This window comes from Emydura macquarii, unplaced genomic scaffold, assembly GCF_026122565.2.
Source record: "Emydura macquarii macquarii isolate MOO-44397 ecotype Brisbane River unplaced genomic scaffold, CSIRO-AGI_Emac_v2 contig_71, whole genome shotgun sequence".
Classification (NCBI taxonomy): Eukaryota; Metazoa; Chordata; order Testudines; family Chelidae; genus Emydura; species Emydura macquarii.
Genome location: NW_027130208.1, coordinates 9721629 through 9744343, shown reverse-complemented (window position 1 = coordinate 9744343; position 22715 = coordinate 9721629). Strand labels below are relative to the sequence as shown.

General features: G+C 40.9%; 1 protein-coding gene and 1 pseudogene across 1 annotated transcript in view; both read left to right on the top strand.

Moving 5' to 3' along the window:
* The first annotated feature begins 489 nt into the window (after window positions 1-489).
* The window catches only part of RYBP (RING1 and YY1 binding protein), a 69737-nt gene continuing 47511 nt past the window's right edge, over window positions 490-22715 (top strand). Inside the window, exons 1-2 of the mRNA XM_067542459.1 lie at window positions 490-669; window positions 1787-1912. Coding sequence (XP_067398560.1) covers window positions 638-669; window positions 1787-1912 — 158 coding nt within the window. The 5' untranslated portion in view covers window positions 490-637. The remainder of the gene's footprint in view (window positions 670-1786; window positions 1913-22715) is intronic.
* Window positions 21141-21341, top strand: LOC137149330 (U2 spliceosomal RNA; annotated as a pseudogene).

Here is a 22715-nt window from a genome sequence, read left to right as displayed (position 1 = left end):
GCTGAGGGGGACGGATGGACATGACATGACCTTCTCCCCTGGGGTGGGTTGGCTGGAGGCGGGGGGGGGGGGGCACATTCCCCGCTCGTGGGTGGCTGGGGGGGTTAGCTGTCTGAGGTGGGGCACAGTCCCCTCTCCCTAGGGGTGGCTGGGGGGGCTCATTCCCCGCTGGTGGGCAGCTGGCTGCGCTCCCCTCCCCGCTGCAGGTGGGTGGCTGGTGGTGGGGGCACGTCCCCCTCTGCCCTGCGGGGGGCAGTCCCGTGTGTGTGTGTGGGGGGGGGGGGGGGCTACGTTCCCGCCCCGCCGCCCTGCGGGTGGCTAGCTCGGGGCGAGGAGGGGGACACACACATTCCCGTCCCTTCTCCCCTCCCCGGCGGTGCCCAAGGCCGGGCCGCCCGGATTGGCCGGGCCGGGCCGCGAGCTCCGCCCGCTGTCGCCGCCGTGCTGTGGGTGGGAGGGAGGGAAGGAGGCTCAGCCGGGCTGCGCTGCGCTGTGCTAGTCTGGAGCCGAGCCTGGCAGCGGCGGGAGCGTCGGCGGCGGCGGCTGAGGCGGAGCAGCCGGAGCCCGCTGGAGCGAGTCAGCCCGGATCCGTCTCCTCTCCCTTCGCGCGCAGGGCCGGGCAGCGGGGCCCCGATCCATGACCATGGGCGACAAGAAGAGCCCGACCAGGTGAGGCGCGAGCAGGCTGGCGGGGGGGGGGCCGGCGGAGAGAGGTCGCTAAGATGGAGGGAGTGTGGCAGGGGAAGGGGCGGAGTGCGGGGCCTCCCCCAGCGGGCAGCTCCCCTGCTGTCTCGGCGCCTAGGCCCGGCCCGGTGTGGGGCTGGGGCGGGGGGAGGGAAGTGGTGGAGCGGGGCGCCTAAGATGGAGGAGGGGGGGGAGGGCAGGGCTGTTTGTGCCCCTCAGACAGGTACGGGAACTCCTGGCTGCCGGAGCCGGGCGAGGGGCCGCGGGCGAGGAGCGAGGCGCCTAAGATGGAGGGAGCGGGCGAGGGCAAGAGGAGGAGGGAGAAGGGCTTGTGTCTCCTTGCTGCGGGTGCCAGGGCTAAGCTGGTGTGAGAGCAGCTATGGCGGCTCCTCTCCTCTCCTCTCCTCTCCCTCACACACACTCCCTCACTCTCCTCACTTCTCCCAGACAAAGGGAGATTTAACAAGGTGGAGGAGACAGACAGACAGACAGACACGGGGGTGGGTGGTGGTGGTGGTGGGGGGGGGGGAACACGGCTTTCAAGTATCACCACCCACCCCCTCCTCCGAAAAAGGCAGGGTGAGGGGGAGACAGCCCGGCTCCGCTTGTCTCTCCCCTCTCCTGCCCAAGTCTCTCCCTCCCAGCTTCGCTGGGTAACCGTTGTTGTTGGTGTGAAAATGGATTGTCTGGGTTTCAAGATTCAGGGAAAACGCCCCCCCCCCTTCTTTCCTTCCAGGGTGTGTGTGGGGGTGGTTTGGTAATGCAGGGTGTGTGTGTGTGGGGGGGTGGGGTGGGGGGACTGGGTAAAGCACGATGTGTGGACGGGGGGAAGGCTAGGGTAAGGTAAAGTGTGGGATTGGGGCTTTATAATAGTGCCCCCCCGCCCCCAATGGCAGATATTTGATGACTCTCTGGGCAAGGAAGAGAAAAGGAGTCTGGTGATACAAGTTGAGAATTACAGAAAGCACTGGATTTCACTGCTTGATAATATGGTTTCTAATGTGTGTGTTTTCTTTTTCTCCTCCTCTCTTCCTCCTCCTCCTTTTTTCCTCCTCCCCATACACACATACGCACACACACACACTCTCTCTCTCTCCTCAAGGCCAAAAAGGCAAGCAAAACCTGCAGCAGATGAAGGCTTTTGGGATTGTAGTGTCTGCACCTTTAGGAACAGTGCTGAAGCCTTCAAATGCAGCATCTGTGATGTCAGGAAAGGCACCTCCACAAGGTATATCTATACATTAAAATATGTAGGTCTTGCTTTTTATTTTTTAATCTATAATTATTTTGTCTTGTTGATTTTACCATGCTACATTGAAGTGGGTTCATATTTTTGTTTTCCTCTAAAGGAAATAATCTCCCCGTCTGCCTTCTTAATATTGTATGTTGTTTTAAATTGTTTCAAGATTTAAGCTTACACTGGACACAGCTGTTTTGTAGACAGGATAGTGACCTGATTAGTTTTTTTTCCTTTCCTTTTCTTTTTTTTAAATGCTCCAATTGATGATTTAAAAAAGGCTTCTTTTTTTAAAAAAAAAAAAAACCCTTGCAATTCTGGTTTAAGGTGGGCATTTCTCACTGCCATTTTGCAAAACAATTTTTGTTCTGTTGGAAATATTGTTATGTATTTTGGGGGAGGGTAAGGGAAGTGAAGAGAAATTGATAAAACTAAAGATGCTACAGAAACAACTTTTTTTTATTCATCTGGTCTTGTTGATTTGTGAATGCATATTGTCATTTGAAATGAGTCAGTTTTAATTTGGAATTTAATGTGGAAATAATGTGGATTTCTGAAAGCTTTTAACTGTCTGTTTTTTCTGCATGGTGGAAGTTTTTACAAGATGGTGAGACTTCCATACACTAGTTAAATGGAGTACACATAATCACTCAGCCCTTTCATAGATGGGTTTAGAAAGTTTCACTTGAGAATATGAGTTAGTACTAGACTGTGAATGTGGAACTGCTTTGTTTGTTTATTTGCAAATCTTTCAAAATGCCTTTGACTCTTTAATTTTTTTATATTTTGGGAAATTGTGTACAATTAAGTTGTTCATATTTTTGTCTCCCTCTATCAAGGAAATATTCTATTCTTATTTTTTTCAAAGTTTAAAACAATGTTTTAAATGAAGTTCTTTGCATGCTGAGAGATATTTTCATGAACAGACTGTTTCTTGAAGACTTCTGGGGCCTTGAATTGATTGACAAAGGAGGCTAAACATGTATTCAGTTAGTTTATATTTGTACAATGCTTTGGACAACATAAAGTGCCTTAAGCATTTTTTTAAAATTTGGAGCATGTTTTTGGGTCAGGCTGAGGTTGACATAAGACTACTACAGCTATGTGTAGTATTATAATACTCCAGTAGATAACTAGCATATTTTAATTATATTGCATGTTGATTAAAAGCGTGTGCATGCTTTACAGTAGGGTGTTCTCAAAGGTGTTGAGCTTAACTCTTTTATCTGAAATTGACATATCATTGATTTAGATATGATAGTGTGGAGAATATAAAGTCCTATGCATATGGACCTAAATCTCTAAGTCTTGTTCCGTTAGGCTCCAGTCCTGTAATTTAACTTGCACAGGTGGACATCTAAGTCTCTGCAAAATGCTGTTGGCTTCTGTGGGGCATCTTCATGGATCCATCTGCAGGGTTAAGGCCTGACTTTACTCGCTTGAGTAGTCTTGTTGAAATCAGTGAGTGTGCTCATGGTCATAAAGTTGAGCATTTGTATAAGTGTTTGCAGGATGGTGGTCTAAGTGAAAATAGGAATCCAAGTGTGGGTGGTGCATGGACTAACTTTTCATCTTTGGTGTCTTTTATGAGATCTTTTCAATTGGAGCATGGTACTGATGTCCTTTTTGAGAAATGAAAGTTCATATACATTTTTTTGGAAAATGATACATTTAAAAATGTTTGTTCAGCCAGAAGGATTTCTTGTCAGTTACTCTCCCACTTAAGAATGAAAAATTGTTTTATAAGAGACCGCTTTAGGTTAAGAAATGCTACATGATTTGCAAAAATGATCATTGGGTCTAGAACATCATACAGTATTTTCCCATTAGCACTTTTTTTGGACAGCTTATAATGTTCATTTAGAACATATTAAGTTTGTGTGCATTTTTGTGTTACACGTTTGTGTGCTGCTGTTTAATTGATTTATGTTGTAGAATTTGAAAGCATGCATGGTACCTACTCTATGGAAAATCATAAACATTTGCATATTAGTGTCATTTATGAATAAACAACTGAAAGTAGTAGTGACTGTTAGTGCACTTTTGTTTGTGTGCGTATTTAGAAGACCTCAGAGGTCAGAGTTCTTTATTGTGGTTTGGCTGTGAGTTTTACTGTACGTGACGTATAAGTCAATAGCTGGGAAACTCTTCAAAGTTTTTTTCATAAGTGACTAAGGAAATGTAGTGGTTTATGGCTGACGATTTATTACTCAGAATACTTCTGTCTGATGACGAAATCGGTTTGAATGATTTTATATAAATTCTATTCGGATAAAACTGTGGTTAAGTTGCTGATTCAATATCTCATAGGTTAAGTTATAATTTGACAAATTGATGTCATTTAGTCACACTTAAAGCCAGTGAGTTTTCTTAAAGTTTGAAGTACTTTGCTTATATTTAAAAATAATTTGGACAAATTCATAATATTTTTCAAAGGTGAAGAAAAGCAAATGTCTTTCATCAAAAATATTCTGTGCAGTTAAAATATGTCCAGTTTCAATAGATTTATGTGGCCCCAAAGTGACCTCCTTTTTTTTTTTTAACCCCACAGTGAAGTCATTGATTTGCTGTAGAAATTAGTTTGGCAGATTAATTTCTTCTGATTTGTGAACTAGTCTGGACTTCAGCTAATTTCCACTGTGCACATTTTTACAGACCTGGTATAATCCTTGTCTTCTGTGTGGGAGGGGTGACTGGCTTCAGTGAGAAGTTTCACTTGTTCTCTGCTTTAATATCTCTTCCCTAGGAGCCTAAAAAGGGAATTTTACATACAAATAACAGTGACTTCCAAAAGTGCTAATGAACAGGAAGAACCAAAATGGACTATTTAATTACTAATCTGTAACTGAACAGAGTTTTTCAGTGAGCCCCCTGTAAATATTAAAGTTACAAAATAATATTTTTAAAATGTATATGGGGCCAAATTCAGCCCTAAAGAATTCATAAATGTTATGGTTGGTTTAACTACATAACATTTATGTAAAGTATAGGAGTGTTATGATATGCAGCCATTTAGTTTCACACGTTATCGTCTCATTTTTTAGCTTCTTTCATTTACTGAAGTAGAGGAAGATGCATTTTATCTAATACTGAGTGTTCTGGGTTTTCTGAGCATTTTACTCTAAATAATAACAGAAGCAAAGGTGCAAATTACATACAACCCACCATTCATTTCTGTGAGGTGAAAACTTCAAAGCCGACTTGAGAATGAACAATAGTAACAACAAACGAAGCAGGCTGAGGCTTTCTCTGTACTGGGATTTTTGTACTGGTATAGCCACATCAATGTGAACTGCTAGTGTAGATGTGTTGCACATGTGTAAAAAGTGACATGGTAATGTGGCTTATCTTGGTTTCAGACCAGAGAAAGCTGCACTAGGGCAAGTCTGTTCTCATTGGTGCCCCCAGAGGTTTGTGCTGGTATAGTTACATGGTGGTTAAAAATAGATGAGGGCTTGAATTAAATTCTGCTACTGGGGAGGTTTGCTGTGCGTGTGCATGAAGTTTGCCCTCACTGATGTTCATGCAGGTTGCTTATTTGGGAGCAAAGTTTAGTTCATTGTTTCTAATTAGTTCTCTTAAAGATACTGGCAGTCGTCTCCCTTTGTTTCTCTCTTGGTGTGTGCACATGTTGCATTCTTATTCAGCCCTCTTCTTTTCCTGGTCCATTCGTCTCCCAGCTGAGTGATTATACCTGAGAATCCTGCTCAGTAATCTTTGACAGCATTGGTGTGAAACTGAGTAAGAAGCTCCTGTTCATAATTAATTTCACACCGCTGTTTATACTCCCAGGAAAGTGGCATTTAACAACAATATTGATCATTCTCTGGGATTTTCCTGCTCTGGTGATTGGGGAAAATGGTGATGGAGAAAACACAGAATGTCTGATAGCTTTCCTATCTTAAAATGTTAGAATAGGCTTCTACTTTGCCCATTGGTTCCCAAAGTTCTCATTAGGTTACCTAGGCTAAAAAGAGATTGGTGTCTTCTTTCGACATATGAAAAAAATGTGAGCGCAGCAATTTGCCATCTTATTCTTGAGAGTAAATGACTTTTGAATACAAGAGCAGCAAGTTGCTGTGTAAATAACCTAAAGAGGGTTTGTGTGTTTACTAATAGGCATTTCGGTGATTCTCATCACTAGTGTTTGTAGACACAAGGTATGCACTTGGAGATCTGATTGGATATCTTTGTTGTACTTGAGCTGATACATGTCTGGTGTTAGAATCCAAAATCCAGACTTGATCTTCTCTCTCATTTCGGTATAATATATCCATGAAACACAGACTTACAATGCTTCTCTTTATATCCTTATTTCGAAATAACTGGTTATGGATCATATCTAAAATTCCACTTTAGAATGTACATGACTTCCAAGCCATTTTTGAAGGACACCAATCTCCTGCCTATCTCATTTAAAAAAAAGTTTCTCTCATTCTCTACCCAGTCCATACACAGTAGGGTTCCTTTTATTGTCAGTCCTGAGCTCATCAGAATAGTTGCTAGGTTCTGTTCTGTGAATGAGGGACTGAACTCTTAATTGTTGTGTCCCACTCTTTTTGACTTAACTGCCAGACCATCCTTTTTCTGAAGATTTTTATAGTCATGATGTAGTTAGAAGCAAGCTGCTTTCATTTAGCTCTAAGTTACATGCCTTTCCCATGCATTAAAATTCATTTTATTTTTTCAAAATGTGCCTGTTTCTATATGTCATCTTAATGGGCTGCAGCTGTATCCCTGTAAAATGGGGGTGATGACACTTAACTTCTTTGTTAGGTAAGATCTATAGATAGATTTTTTTTTTTTAAATGAAATTAATTCACTCTCCTTCCTTACTTAGTTCTTGACGCCTCTGCTGTAGCATCAGATAGTCATTGTAATGGCTTTGATTTTTTTTTAAATTTGTAATGTGGACTCCTATTCATTGGAAGTGTAGTGCAAACAACTGTTCACATTGATCACTAAATAGCAGCTGCATAGTAATGAAATGTAGTCACTACCAGTATGGGCTGGATTTGAATTTAAAGGTGAAATGCTCCATATCTCACATGCTAATTTCTTGAAGTCCTCTGTATATATTAGCTTCATTGAAAATTAACAATACAATATAATTCTGTTTCTATAGTGTCTGTGTGTTTGTACAGTGTTTTACAAGAAATGGAATAGTCTCTGTAGATTCCTTCATTCCCCTTCAAATCCATTATTTCTTAGCGCATATAAGGCCTTGTCTACACTACAAAGATAAGTTGACCTATGTTAGGTCGATTTACAACTACTGTATTAATTACTGAGGTGACTGATGTCCACACTATCCTCCTCAGGTTGGTGGTGTGAATCTTCACCAGGAGCGCTTCCAGTGACCCAAGAGGCAGTGTGGGGAGCTGAGAGCCCAGTCTCTCAGCTCTGTTGGCAGCTCCTTGATGGGAGCCTGGCTTCCCCATGGGCTCCTGGTGGGCTGTCCGACCACCCTCCCCCTTGCCTCACTGTTCGTAGCATGGAGTGGGGTCCAGCCACCCGGCTTCTCGCCCAGTCTCCTAGCTGGGAGAGGGGTCCATCAGGCCTGTTCTCCAGAGGCGGGGGTGGGGACAGCTGGGCTCTAGCTGATTTGGAGGTCCTGCAACTTTGTGGGGCCATGGATGGGGTGTGCGTAGCTGAACAGGTGCGGGGAGTAGTGCAGCCAGAACCTCAGCAGGAGGTTCTGGAGGAGCCGAAACGGGGGCTGCAGCCTGGTGCACTCGAGGCATGGTCTACAATGACACTGCATGGTCCTGACTACACTGACATAAGCCTTATGCCTCTCCTTGAAGTGGTTTTTTTTATGTTGACATAGCAAGGGAGTTACTTGGTGGGAGGAGCATTTCAGTGTGTGCACATCCACTGTTTTGTTGACAAAAGCTGACTTTTGTCAACAAAACTTTGTAGTGTAGACCGAGGCCTAAGAGTAATTGGATGTTACTTAACTGAAGACTTTTTATTTTAGTGGAGTTGGCAAACTCATTGTAGTTGGGGAGCTAAAAATAGGAAGAACCTTCCTCAAACCTGGCATTTTAAAGCAGAAAATATTGGATGTTCACAAACCTGGCTTGAACCTCTCAGTTTTTTTCCCAGAGCTAAAGATTCAGCACTTCTGGTAAATAGTTCTGAACAGGAAGTGTATCCTGGGTACTGACTTCCAAATAAGCATACCAGGTTCCCCTCCTCCTTACCGCTTCCACTATCTGGATCTGCACAACTCCCAGCCTTGGGCATTTGAAATGGTACAGGTATTTAATACAGTAGGTGCCATCTGAGTGCCAGAGAGAGATTTGTTTTCCACCTCCATTCTCCACTCCTCTCTTCCCGTTTATGAACACCTTATTCAAACAAAATAAATGCAGCTTTTGGGGTATATCCACACTGGGAAAATGATGGGATTTTACTATATTAGTTGATGTTGTAAAATCCTAGTGTGGCCGCAGCAGTCTGTAGTTTTCATGTGTTAACAGGATGAGGTAAACATTAGGTCTTTTACACCTTAAGCTTCCCACCTATATTTATTCCTGGTGAAAACAAGACCTTGGAGGGGTTCCATGGGTAAGCCTCTGCCTCTGATGTTGAGCCTGCTGCTTCAGTGTCAGATGTACACACTATGGATGCCTCTCTTCCCCCCCCCCCCTTCATCTTAGTTTGCCTTTGGAGCCCAAGTACTGAAACCAAAGCAAAAAAAAAACCAAAACAACATTTCCTCTCTTCCTGTAAACAGGCCCTGCATCAGCTGGATACCAGCTCCTTCTGTGACTATGTCTACATTTGCCACCAAATTTAGCGGCCGTCGACGGGAGATACGCAAGCTACGTAGAGTAGCTTGACTTCCTAACTCCTACTTACTGCAGTGTCTTCGGTTTGCTGCGCCAATGGGAAATGCACTCCCATCGACGCAGTGTTAGTGCACCTGGAGGAAGTGGATTAATAGCGTTCATTTTCGGGTTGATTGAGCGGGTCTCCACATCTGCTCAATCGATCCAGATAAATCAATCTGATTTGCTGCAGTCAGTCTAGACATAGCCTCAGTGTCTATAGAGTCTTGTGCTGGAACTATGTGTAGGCACAGGAATGCAAAGTCCCTTTCTGTGCATGCTTTCCTTAAAGTGACTTGATTGTTTGTTTGACTGTTCCTCTGGACTGGTCAGAAAACGGAAAAGCTGGACAGATTTGAGTGGCTTTATGCAGTACACCCTGAAAGGTCTCTTATGTGGGCCCTTTAAATTGGTGGAACCCAACCTAATGTGAGTTCTGAAATAGGCAGCGAGTGTACACTATACAAAGTGGTTAGGAAACTGCCAGATCCCGTCACCTCAGTGATAACCTCCTTAGAGCATGTCTTCTCTGCAGAGTTAACTTGGGCTTATACTTAGGGCTCAGGAGGTTGGCCTCAACCTAGCTCCTGTTGACATATGTAACCCTCTCACCAAATTTTAATAGTGTGTTAAGTCCAGGTTAGTGGGCATGTCTGGGGGGGTATGTGTTAGTCTGGGTGTTGGTTTCACTTGGACTGGTAATCCATTCACTTTGCAGTGAGGATATAGGCTAAATTGCTCAAGTGCTCCAGTGCCTTCTCACAATTCCATCCTGCATGCCCAGAAGGACTGAAAAGTTTTCTGACAATTCAGTAAGAAAGAATCATAGAGTGGCTCAGCTTATTGCAGCGTAAAGAACCATGGGATATGCCCTTGTGACATACACACACACACAGGTGAGTACTGTACCAGTTTGGACCTGGCAATGAGTGTAGGTTTGCAGTGTGACTGCTCACATGCGGGTTAGGCTTAGTCTTTACTGCCCAACACTTGTGTTAATTTCATAGTGAAGACCTACCTAACTATTCTCATTTGGTTATTTGTGCCTCTGCATGAAACACACAAGTATGCCTCTACCTATATGTAGCCCAGTCATGTCACTTTCAGAATGATTAAACACTCTTTTTAAAGAGAGGAACCCAATGACCTACTTTGTGGGCATTCAGCTAGTTCTGTAGGTCAGTAGGTTTTCATTCCACAATGTAGGTCACTTGGAAGGTGTGCTGTGCTTCTATAATGAGTAGCTTTTGACATGAAATAAAATTTACCCAGGCTATGAATGCAAGTGCTTTTTGTAGCGGTACTGGGTGTATATATAGTACAGTATCTATCCTGTTGTTCCTTTCCCTAAGGTACAGTAAAGAATTTGAGCTTTCCTGGATGGAAGCACTTTTACAAAAGAATTTGTGGGGCTTTTAAAAATTTTAAACGTGTATATTTTAGACAGATAAGGACAACTTGTCTGCCTAGTTTCTGTTTAGCACTCAGCAAAATCACAGAAACATATTCTTTATATAATATGGAACATTTGCTTAGTGTATTACAGAGAAGGGAGAAAATTGTGAGATTTTTGGCTTCTCATCTTCCTAAGTCCACTGTATGGCTATATGTGCTTACTATATTTGTCACTCTTGTGTGCAAATAAAATATTTCTGTAAACACACAACCAGAGCTCTACTCAAACATTTTTAGTGCATCTACAAGCTCATCTGATCCTTTCAGTTTGTTCCCTAAATGCAGCATCAGCCCTGCCATAAAACAGCTGCAAATTAGAAGCACATTCTGGATATTGACATGCTAATAAGCTTCTCGGCCACCTCACTTTGCATTAGAATTCCTATATCCCTAATGTTAACTTGTTCAGTTAAGAACAGAGAAGATAGGTCTATTTTTCCTTGTTTTCACTTTGGATTTAGCAGTGGTGTCTTTAGAAAATTCAGATGAATTTTGCTCCAGCCAGGGAAATCAAAACTAACACTAATGTGACAGAATTGGTTAAATACCTGGGTGCAACTCTCATTGTATTGTGGGGTGTTTGCCTTTTGTCATTGGAGATGTTGCCTGTGTTTCTGAAAGTGGAAGTGGGCCCAGCGTGTCCAGGATCAGCATTCTTTTCACAAATGACTGGGATTACTTGAGATGAAGGATGTACCTGGAGTTAAAGCAAGGAGCTTGTTATGCTCAGGACATGTCCTGGTTTGATCCCTGGCTCTGCTGTGGTTTGTCTTCACAATACAACACTCAAGTGGCGCAACTGCAGCACTTTAGTAAAGATACTCCTATGCCAATGGGATAGTTTCTCTGTCGCCGTAGCTAATCCACTTCCCCGGGAGGTGGTAGCTGTGTCTGTGGAAGAAACTCTCCGCCTGACATAGCACTGATCTAACCCCGTGTAGATGATATAACTGCATCACTCAGGGGGTGGATCTTTTGCATCCCTGAGCACCATAATTATACCGATGTAGGTCTGTAGTGTAGACCTGGCCCTAGTCTTCCTTCTTACCTTTGCCTCTGTACGATGGGGGGGATAATTGCCTCTGTTACAGGGTGTTGAGGTGTAATATTTGTAATATACTTTGAGATTCTCTGCTTGGAATTGTAGTAGAAGTGCAGGGTGTGTTTTATTTTTGAACTGATCAGTTTTCTGACTGATATGAATTTAGATTACTGTATATCTGATCAAAGCTGATCATTTATGTTGTTTTGGTGAGAAGCCTCTACTTTTAGATAAATGAATTGATGTATTTTTTTAATCTCCTTTACTGCTATTCTTAATTTTAAATTGTTGAAACCTCCAGGAGAATCCTCTTTACAATTTGTGTTCAAATATGTACAGAAATTTTAGATGCTTTATAGTATCTTTATAGCATCTTTTAGACTATCTTTTTTTTTAAAGCTTGCTCCACTTCTTGTTATGCACATAAAGTTAGTTTGCATTCTACTTAAGGACAAACAGTGAATAAATGCTTAGACTTGTGGGTCTTTCACCAAGCATGACTGTATTCTTCAGTATTTAAGAGTTATGATAGATTTGTTTATAGCATGCAGAAGTGCTGAATGAAATGTGAACTATCTTGCCCAAGATAAAACTGTCTTCCTCAGATTTATAGTGGTAAATGTGTGACTGAGTGGAATCCAAAATGCTGTTTATTTTCTGAACTAAGTTGGTGGCTTCATTTGTCCAGAGGCTGAACTGTATTGGGAGATGTTACATAAAATATTCAGATATAACAGGCAGAGTAATTTAACCATGATTTATTCTAACAGATTTGAATAGGAGATGTAGATGGACCAGGATTCATTAGTTTTGAATTATTTTACAAAAGTTCTGCAGGTTTCGAAATTGGGACCATCAGCTGATCTATGCTGAACACAGGCTGGAGGTCTAATCCTGCTCCCATTCAAACCCATGACAAAATTTGGAGTTACTTCAGTGAGTGGAGACCCAAGTGAATATATGTGGTTAATAGTAAAGTAATAGAAATTCTTCTACTTTTATATTTCCCTCTCAATCCTATCTTTAGTGGCCATTGGGGTAATGTAATATCCAGTGCATTCTAAGCCCATGTGAAAGGAGCAGAAGTTAAAAAATGTCAGGGGATCAACTAGTCTTTTCTTAATTATTCCCAATTTACCATTTGCTAATTAGTTGAGATCAGATGTGAAGGGTGAATATAATGCTATATAGATTAATTTATGTTTCCTGTATAAAGTGTTTTATTCCCTGTTTGTAGCTTTGTAAAATCCAGATGCACATGAGGGCGTGTAACCTTATTTCTTCTTAGTTGAACAGTGCATTCACATATGCTCAGGCTCTTGAAGGTGCATTCTGAGATTCTGTCCAAATATTTGGATCTAATTATTTGAGCTGCTGTATGTGGTATTCTTATTCTGAAAATGCTTGTTTTTTTTCTGAAGCAGCGCTGAGCACTTTCTCTTCCTGAGATTTCAACAGAAGAGGCAGTACATTGATGGACGATGGCCCTGTGATGGAGTCAATCAGCCATTGCAGTCATTTGTCTCCTGGGGATACTAGGATAGAGCACATCATTAGCTGTAGAAGGCGGGGGGGGGGGCCCTGGTATGTGTGTGTGTCCTCTGTGATGTTAATATAGTGTAGAAACTCTGCTACCCCTTTGCTGATACTATTGCGTTATTCTATGTACTTTGGGAAAAGGTTTATTTCCTATTTTCATTTTTTAAATATAGTGAGTGGGTGTATTGTTCAGTTTAATAACTGTCTTAAATAGAGGCATGACTGTGTCACAAGAACAAATATTTGTAACAAATGCGCAAGTCAAAAATTTGTAAATCTTCCTTTGTGATGTATGTCAAGTTTTTAAACTGCTTTATACATTTTACACTGGAATAAATTTGAAGATTCAGATCATTGTTTTATGTCAGAGGTAGAATGTGGAAGGAGGAAGGCTATTTTAAAAAAGATTTTCAATATTTTATTTCAAGTATTAGCAGTTTTGGAATTTTTGGCCTGGTATTGCCATAAACATAGACAATAATGCAGAAATATTTTCTCTTTAAAATACGTGACTTCTGTAGTAAATGTTGGCTTGTCAATACATTGTATTTTATGTTCCAATGAAACATTATGCATTCTGCTTACACAGTTATTTTATAGTATAAAATAGTATATAGTGTAAACATCTGTATTGGGGAAGAGCTGAGTCCCCATAAAGCTTTATTTTGTCACTTATGAATTGTTGACTGTAACTTTAGTAATCTAGTCTAGTAAGGACTTATCTATAAACTGAGCCTACTCAAATTAGTGGAGACTGAAACAGCAAAAGAAATGGAATAGAACTGTTGAACAGGGTTATATCCTTAAAGTGTCTCCCCTCCCAAAAAACTGGCCCTCCCCCCTCAAAAGGTTTAGTGTAAATTGTTTATTTTAACTTTTGGAATATTCAGTTTAATTCTTTATAAACCCAGAATGGTTTATAAGCAACATTTTCCAAGAGGGGAGGGGCTTTTGCTGGCAAGTTAATTTGTAATACCTTAACATGGGGTGTTGGACATAATAAAGGACAGCACAAATGAAGTGTACATTTTCCTGTTGGAACAAATAATATTAGTTTCAGGAATGTGCTGGGACACAGGTTATCTGTTTCTTTTTATGGATAGTTCTTATTTTGGTGTCTTTTCTATAAATGATTAAGATCAGGGCTTCACAAATTTACCTAGGCATCTATTAGCCAGAGGTAGGAATCAAAGAAAGGAAACACCCAGGAAAGTGTGGGGCAACATGGCGGTGAGACCCTTGAGCTGCTGTGAAGCCTGTATGGAGGGGGAGAGGGATGGAGCTGTTGATTGGTTGAGATTGGATGTTTTCCCAAGAGTGCAGCTCCCAATACCCTGTCTAGGGCTCATCTTTCACAGTAACTCTGATTTGAAGCTGCCTGATAAATACAAAAAAATGGATGTTAGGAAGGGATGCATCTTTTCTTCTGAAACTTCTTGTTGCCTTGTGAGTGGGAGTCTCTGGTCCCTCAGCCCCAACCTTTGCAACTTTGACTGGTTGTAAGTGTTTTTGGGGAAGCTTGCTACTCATTCATCTCTCCCTCTCAGCCATCTTCCTCCGCCCCCACCAAATTAAATCAAATCACCCACACTTTTCAATTATTTTGTGAACAATTTCTTCAAGAATCAGAGTGAAATTGACATGTCCTATCCTTTTTTTATGAGTAGTTGTAAAACTGATCTGATTCTTGTTAGACCGTGTCTACGCTACAAAGATAAAGTCAACCTATGTTAGGTCAATCTACAAGCCACTGCATTAATTACTGTGCTGGCAGATGTCCACACTTCCCTCCTTGGGTTGGTGGTGCGCGTCCTCACCAGGAGTGCTTCCACTGACCTAAGAGGGGCAGTGTGGGGAGCTGAGAGCCTGGTCTCTCAGTTCTGCTGGCAGCTCCCTGCTGGGAGCCCTGCTGCTCCATAGGCTCCTGGAGTTACATCAGTGGGATGAGCATTTCAGTATGTAGACCCTCCACTGTTTTGTCAACAAAAGTGTAGACCAGGCCTTAGTTTCACTTTGCGGAGGAAAAGCTTCCTGCTTGCCAATGGCCAATGCATTTTTCATGGTGTGACAAAGCTTTCTTCAAAAAAACAGTGGGGACATACAGCAGATGATTAAATCCAGATTTAAGGTCAATGAACTGCTATTATAATGGAGCCTGCCAGAGCTCAGTTTCAATCAAAGTGGCTTAGAGATGGAGTAGTTTTCTTGGTGGATGCAGGGCAAGTCTACACTACAAAATTAAGTCAACCTATGTTACGTTGACATATAGCCACCTCAGTAATTGAATTAGTTTTACACATCCACACTACTCTCCTTGTGTCAACAGTGTTCATTCTCATAAGGAGCACTTGTACCAACTTAACTGCCAGTGTGGGGCATTGTGGGATGGTTTCTGAAAGGCAGCAACAGTCGATGTAAGCAGCACAGTGTCTACTCTGACACTGTGTTAACCTAACCACATTGACTTAAGTGCAATGCCTCTTGCAGAGGTGGAGTTAAGTTGGTGTAGGTGAATTTTTATTGGTGGGAGCTATATTTTAGTATAGATCTTTACAGAGTTAGGTCGATATAAGCTGCCTTACATTGACCTAACTCTGTAGTGTAGACCAGGCCTCAGTAAATAATTTGGGTGATAAGCTATCAGGTTAATAATTTCTTGTAACAAAACATTCTAGAAAGCTTTGTAAGAAGTGGTGCTGGGTCATTAACTCATGACGCTGCATTAATTTGTTTAAACTTTGTTTTTATTTTACTTTCAAATCTTGTTTATCAGAAAACTCTTGCATCTGCTTCAGTTACAAGATATCAGAAATGTACTATACATTTTGGGCATATTGGATATCATTCATCAGAGTGAGTGTAAAGGTAAACCCAACTACTTCAAATGAGGAGCAGAGCAAGGGGAAGAGGAGTTTGTTTCCAAAATATCTTGATGTCTTAGGGAAGTCATGCCTAAAGAGACAAGGGCTGAAAATTTTGCATGTGTAAAGGCCAAGTGTTCAAAGATAACTGATTTTGTGCTCCCCTTCGCCCCCTCCACCTCCACACAGCAGGAGGGTATAAACATTGGCAAAAGAAGAGAGGAGAGAGTTTAACAAGAATATTAGTCAGATTAGTTGCTTGGTCTTAATGTTATGTGCTACAGCTTTGGTGGCTTGAGGGAGGGAATGGTTTGAGCTAAGATCATGGAAGTAGGAGTCAAGAGTGGATATTTCTGGATCTTCTATTAACTTGCTGTGACCTTGGGCAATTGCCTAAATTTTTGTGCGTCAGTTTATCGATCTACAAAACAAGCCACAAAATGCTTCGAGATCCTCAGTTTTCCCGCGGCGCGCCCCCCCCCTTTCCCGCCCCCCCCCCAAATGCAAGTAGGATCAGACTTAGAAGCAACTTTTGACTATTCCATTCCTCAACCTATACAAATACACCTTTAAAGTGACTGGGACATCCAGCTGGGGCTGCAAAAGGGCTGGGGATGACCACCTACTAAATGATTCTTGGTGTGGCATGGCTAATAGTTTAAAATGCGGGTTGGATTTATCCACTAGAATTTTCCTGTTGGAGAAATTTTATTGCGGTCCATACGTGTTACAGGTGTTGAAATACAGACTAATTTGTATTATATTATTGTACTGTTTCATACTTATTTTTAAATAGGAATGTGAATTTTAGGTGAAGGGTTGTATGTTTTTTGTCTAGGAAAGTGGAGTAAGGAATAACACAAGCTTAAGGATGGTACTACAGTATGTTATATTGGGAATAGTTAAGGATCATTAGTTACGAATACAAATAATTAATAAAATCACATTTGGAAATAGATGGAGGAACAATACTACGCTGCTTTTAGAGTGCCAAAAAATCTTAGACATAACAGCCATGATTCTGTAAGCTGTTTCATGAAGGCAGATCCCTGCACCTTTAAGGTGCCTCAACATCAGTGCAGCTCTGCATGGGTGTAAGGGTCCACCCTCATGGATCAATTTGCGAGATCAAAGCCTGAACTATGGCCTCAATCTTGAGGTGTTCCATTAGATAACTTTACATGCACACTAGTAAGCAACAATACATTATCCAGCCAGAAACTCAATCAGATTAGCCCAAAGTAAAATTTCAAACAAAGCATGGCCTCTTCTACATTTGAAAGCTTCTTGTATGGTTTATATAAATTAAAGAACTAGAATACCTATAAATGATCCAAAACAGATTTCTTGTTGCTGTGTTCTGTGACCAAAATTTTTAGATTTGGGTTTCTTAACTGAAGCACTGATACCCGTATTTAGGCATTTCCATTGATTTCATGTGGAGTTGCAGTTTCATGGCATCTCTGAAAATTAGGCTAAATATTTAAGTTCAAGAGTTTTGACCTGAGTCTTGTTTTGAATTCACAGCTAAAGTATCCCCAGTATTGAAAAAAATGTGCAAATAACATCCAGGCAATCAAGCTATCCTTTAGCATTGTTTTGTTGTATAAATTGGTTTATCTGTATTCAAGAAATAAAATAAACTTATCCTTTAATGTTTAAAAAAAAAAAAAAAAAAAAGATTCAATACTGGATCAAAGCTTCATTATGCTCCACTGAATGGCTGTTGAATAACAGTGATGGTCAGAAAACAGGTTAGAATCTTGAGTCCATGTGTCATGGCAATCTCAAGAGTCGCTATTAGATGTATGGGTGATCGCACCCTATCATTTTAATACATGGGGAACATTAATTTCCAAAGGTCTTGAATTTTGGGACACCCCTATCATCTGTACTTAAACAGCGCCCCCTCACCAATTCTCAGAAACACTAAATGTAAATCATAGAAAATGAATCATAGCCAGGTATCTCTGGTAAATCTGTACTAATAATTAAAGTTATGCGACTTGTCTTTCATGTTCAGGGGAAAAAAATAAAAAAACCCTAGCAGTAGTATCTTTTCCTTTTTGCTCCCATTCATTGTTAAGCCATTGCTCTCTATCAGTTTCTTTTGTGTTGTAAATGTGATTGGTATGTTGGTAACTTTCAATTCTTACCTAGAGGGTATTTGAAATATAATGGTCAGACAGGTTTATTTCCATTTGGGTAATCTCCTGTGGACCTTGTCCAAAGTCCACTGAAGTCAGTGGAAGTCCTTCAATTGTCATCAGTGGGCATTGGATCAGGCCCTTGATGGGGTTCTACTACAAGAAAAGGAGTAAACTGGAATTAAATTAAAATGTAATCGCATCATTTTAAGAGATTCTTCCGACCATTAATTATAGGTCTGCTCTCTTTGCTTTAAAATAATTCCATCTGGGAAGTAAACTTTTGTTGTTACAATGTAGTAAAAAAGCATGGGAATTTTGCGTGTCCTGGTAGAGCCTTGAGTTAGTCTGGAGAAAGAGTATTACTGCTGTTCTCTACAGAGGGCTGAAATTGATGTGAAATCTCAGATATTGCCCCTCTGCCAGTCTTGACACTATTTACTCTTTTTGTGTTTGCACATCCTTAATAGCTCAAACCATCTTGTACAAAATTATTTCAGTAGCAGTCTTATAGATTATGACATTTCATAGTTAAAATGCAGGAAAAATCTAGTTTTTTGAAGAAACAAAAAACAGTAAAAGTCTAATTTTCATTCAGTTTTGCATCGCTTTAACTGTTTGGTCAAGGATGCAAACTTTGAATGTTATCCTTTCTCTTAATTACTTTTCTGCGTAATACTGCATTCAGTATAGAATATGCTAGCCCTCCTTTTACTAGCTAAACACCTGTATGTTCTCTTGGATCATAAGCAAAGACAGTGGATCCTAGTGGCTCACCACTGCAGAGAATCATGCCAGTGCAATTATTAGAGTGGGACAGAATACAGTAAAAGTCTGAGTTCCGTGTTGCTGCCCCTGCCCGGTCAACTAAGAAGCACTGTGTGTGTTGTAGCAGCAAAGTCATGATCTTCCCGTACAGAACAATTTGTGACTTGGGGCAAAGCGGGATATCAGTGTTTCCTTATCAAATTTGATCTCCTGGATTATGTTTTTGTTTTTTAATTCATGTAGTTTGATCCATAAAACTTCTAATGGAAAACACTAAAAATTTTCTTTGTTAGGTCCACTTCATCTCATCACTATGTAGCAGGAAAGAGTATTCCTGGGGAAAGGAGACATGGATAATTTTTAAAATTGCATATTTTAAAAATCATTTGTAAGTGTCTATTTGGGCTGTTCTGGAATGTAACTACCATCATGTTACGTTCTTGGATAAGACTGAATTTATTTGTTGATTATAAGAATGCTTATTTTAGTTAACAGAGCATTTGTCCTAATAAAATGAGTATTGTGCTGTTAAAGCTAGGATATGTACCTTGATTTCATTATTTCTTGTTAGTAAATAGAAATGCTACCGATATCTCACCTCTAACATATTTCACTCTTATGCTACTTGAGGCCCTGTAAATCATAAAGCAGAATTTAATAACTTTCCTACTTATTTCATTGGATTTTTTGCAAATCCAGCTCATGTGTTTGGGGTTATTGATAGACGTGAAAAAAATCTAAATAATAACCTTTTGTCTTTATTTAAAAAATACTATCTTTCATATTGGTATCCTCTTTTTGAAAATTCACTTTTAACACTCTGCTCCTAGACAAAGCTTTTTAAATTTTACGTTTTTTAATATGATGCGGGAAAATACATTTTCCTTGGTCAAACCATGCAACAAAAGCAGTTCCAAGAAAATCAGGTAGAATAATAGTGCACCGTAAAATCTAATATAACCGTTCCAAAGTATCACTGCAATATTTAAGTAATTATCCCAGTGCACGACTTAGCAGAACCAATAAATAATACATATAGAATTGTGTTGGAGCTTGCAAGGGAAGACACATGCTGGCAGAGCAGATGAAAGGGAAAGGGCATAGGGAGAAGATAAAGCGCACATCAGATCGTTTCTTTGGAAGTCACTGACACAGTTCAGAGTTCCTAGGACTTACAGTAAGTAAGATGCAAAAGGGCCCCAAACATTTTTCTATTAGTCTTACTGGCTGCGAGGTAGCTTCCTTGCTAAAGGTTGTCATTGCCATGCTGGCAAACCAATTGTTGCTAGTTGCACTATCATACTCTGAAAATGTTGGCCTCGCTTTGTTTTCACCAATACATTATTTAAAAAGAAAAGAATAAAACCCAGTTTGAGGTTTTGTTTGTAGCTGGCTTGTAATTTAATTTCAGATTACATTTAGGCTTTGTCCAGCCCTGCCTCTGCTATGTGGTTGGAGAGCTCCTCCTCTCTGGGACAGGGAGCAGACGAGACAGCACATGCTGAACTAGCTCCTGTGCTGAGACGTTGGCAAGAGTTGGAGCTTAGTTAGTTTTGGTGGGGATCCAGCTTTGGGGCTGGGTTGTGATGTGAGTTTTGCGGGAGGGAACAGGTTGATGATAGTTTGGGAAGCGGATGTCCAGGCGTCATAAGAGAATAGGTAATAGGAGAATTATCTGCAGCAGCTCTGCCTCCTTCCCTGATTTCTCATGACTCAGGAGAGCTTGAGTAGGGAGAAACCCTTCGTCTCATGCACTGGCTCTGCTCTCAGGAGCTAGTTCCTTCCTCTGCCTCTTCCATCCAGATTTCAGGCTCCCCATAACCTCTGTGCTATAGGACGTATGGCTGACGGTGTCTGCTGCTGTGGAACTCCCCAGGCTCTCTGCTCCCTCCTTGGTTCCATGTGGCCAGTGGCCTTTTCTCACAACAGCATCCTCAATTTCCATAACCTTCACCTGCATTCTTTGTCTGCCATACAGCTGGATTCCTCCTTGTCTGCTGTTAGCTGGGCCCTTGAGGACAAAGAGGAGAGTGAAAATGACACTTAGGACCCTAGCACAGCACTGTGCTCTCATCTCCTGCTCTGAATTCCATCAGCAGAGAATTTTTCAGTCACATTTGAATGGCAAAATTAGGACTGCTGTTTAACACTTTTAAAGATAGACAGACCCAAGAGTATTTGGTTTTTCTAACTTGGTAAAGAGAAATAGAGGGAACAACCCATGCATTCTGAATTAGTGGAGGACTGGCAACAGTTTATGAATCTGTCGCACTGTAAATGACTTTGAACAATAATATGAACTAATTAGTAGTATGGGATGTACCAAAACTTCAGTGTCATCAACAAGCATAGGAAAATAGAATACAGCTTGAAAAGCAATTTATCTCTAAAAGGAAATTCTCAGAAACTATGTGTAACTCTTTTATATGTTAAAACCCATGTATATGTTTAAAAGATCTATGCAAGAGGATTTATTCCCAAGAATCATTATGGTTTCCTTGAAGGATGTGGGACTAACAACATGAGCTTCGCTTTCTGCAAACTCCAGGAATAGGCATGTGAACAAGACCAATCACTACCCAGGGCTTTTTACTGAGTTAACAAAGACTTTTGGTGATATTAATTCTTATCAGTTTAATATCTGATATGTTCTGTATCTGAGAACTTTATATTAAATGGGTTTTTGGAGCAAGGAGATGGAATAGGGGCTTGCTCTGTCCACTCCATGCATCAGCCTGGCATTTCAGTAGTCCCAGGATTGGAGGGGGAAAAAAACCCAAAACACAGAGGCACTGTGATTTGATAGCTCTTCAAGACACTCAACTGCCTGGACAAGTTTGTTACCATCATCTGTTATTCTATCAAGATACATCTGGAAGAATCTTTTACAATTGTCCTTTTTAAGTACCTTTCCTGTTGGAATAGGTGTCAGATAGGGATGTATATTCTCACCTTGCTTGTTAAATCTGCTTTTTGCTGCTGCTATTGCTACAATCTCTAACTGCTCCCACCACAAGCAGGATTCTGTATCCTCTTTGCAAAACATTAACCTTCAGTTCATTACAATGTGATCTACTTTTTCCTCCTGCTGCTTGTGTTGCCTGTTTGTTCAGGAGTTTTGAAGAAATTATACAGCACCTTTCTTTAATGGAGCATCAATAAATCTTGGTCAACATTTTACCTACCTTGTGAACGATCTGCTTTGTTTAGGGATGTTGAAATGATTATCCAAATTAGCAAAGAAATTGCAGCCATTTGACAAGCTTTAATGTCTGGAAAGACCACAAGTTTCCTAGACATACCACGCTTAGAGTATTTTGGGTGATAGTGCTAACCATTCTGTATGGTTCTGAGATCTGAACTCTTAATAGGTATCAAACCAAGTGGGTGGATGCTATGTATGTGTGTTCTTCAAGATTATTATTGTATCAATGCTCTAAGCATATAAAAAAGGGGGTGTTCAATCAAAATTATCAGATGCAGCTGCAGTTCTGAGGGGAGAGGAGCAAAGTAATTCAGTGAGGCTGGACAGCTGCTTGAATGCCTCTGAACATCTCCTAAAAAGTCTTTTTCTTTAGTCAATTGAAGGAAGGTTTGTGCTGGCATACAAGCCCAATGTCTTTATTTTAAAGGTGGTTATTAATATATTACCATTGCAGCTGATACTTGGTTTGACTAGATTTCAGGATTTTCCAAGTGGAGGATCGTAATTGGGAAAGGAATCGCAACATTAGAAAAGAACTAACTTGAGAAACTTATAAGCTTGTTTCAGTGCTATGGCTTCAAACAAACTAGTGTAATCCATTGTTCAGTGTACATTGCATGTCCCCCTGTGTATACATACGTGGGGACTTGTCTAGGATTCAAACTGCTACGGGTCTTGGGTGATCAAGACAAGGCTCTTCTGTCCAGAGGAAATATGTAACCCTCTGATCAGTGCATGTTACATATTCCCCTCTGTGCTTAATCCACAGATGATACGAGTATGTTACAGCCCTTGGCTGCGTTTAACTCATGCTTTCAGTTATAAAGATCCCTGGGGTTGACCAGTATGGCAGACATCATATCAGCATCCCCCTGCCATTATTTTGTGCTCTATAATCTTGATTGAATAAATTTGTAAATGTCTTAAAGGACTTCAAAAAG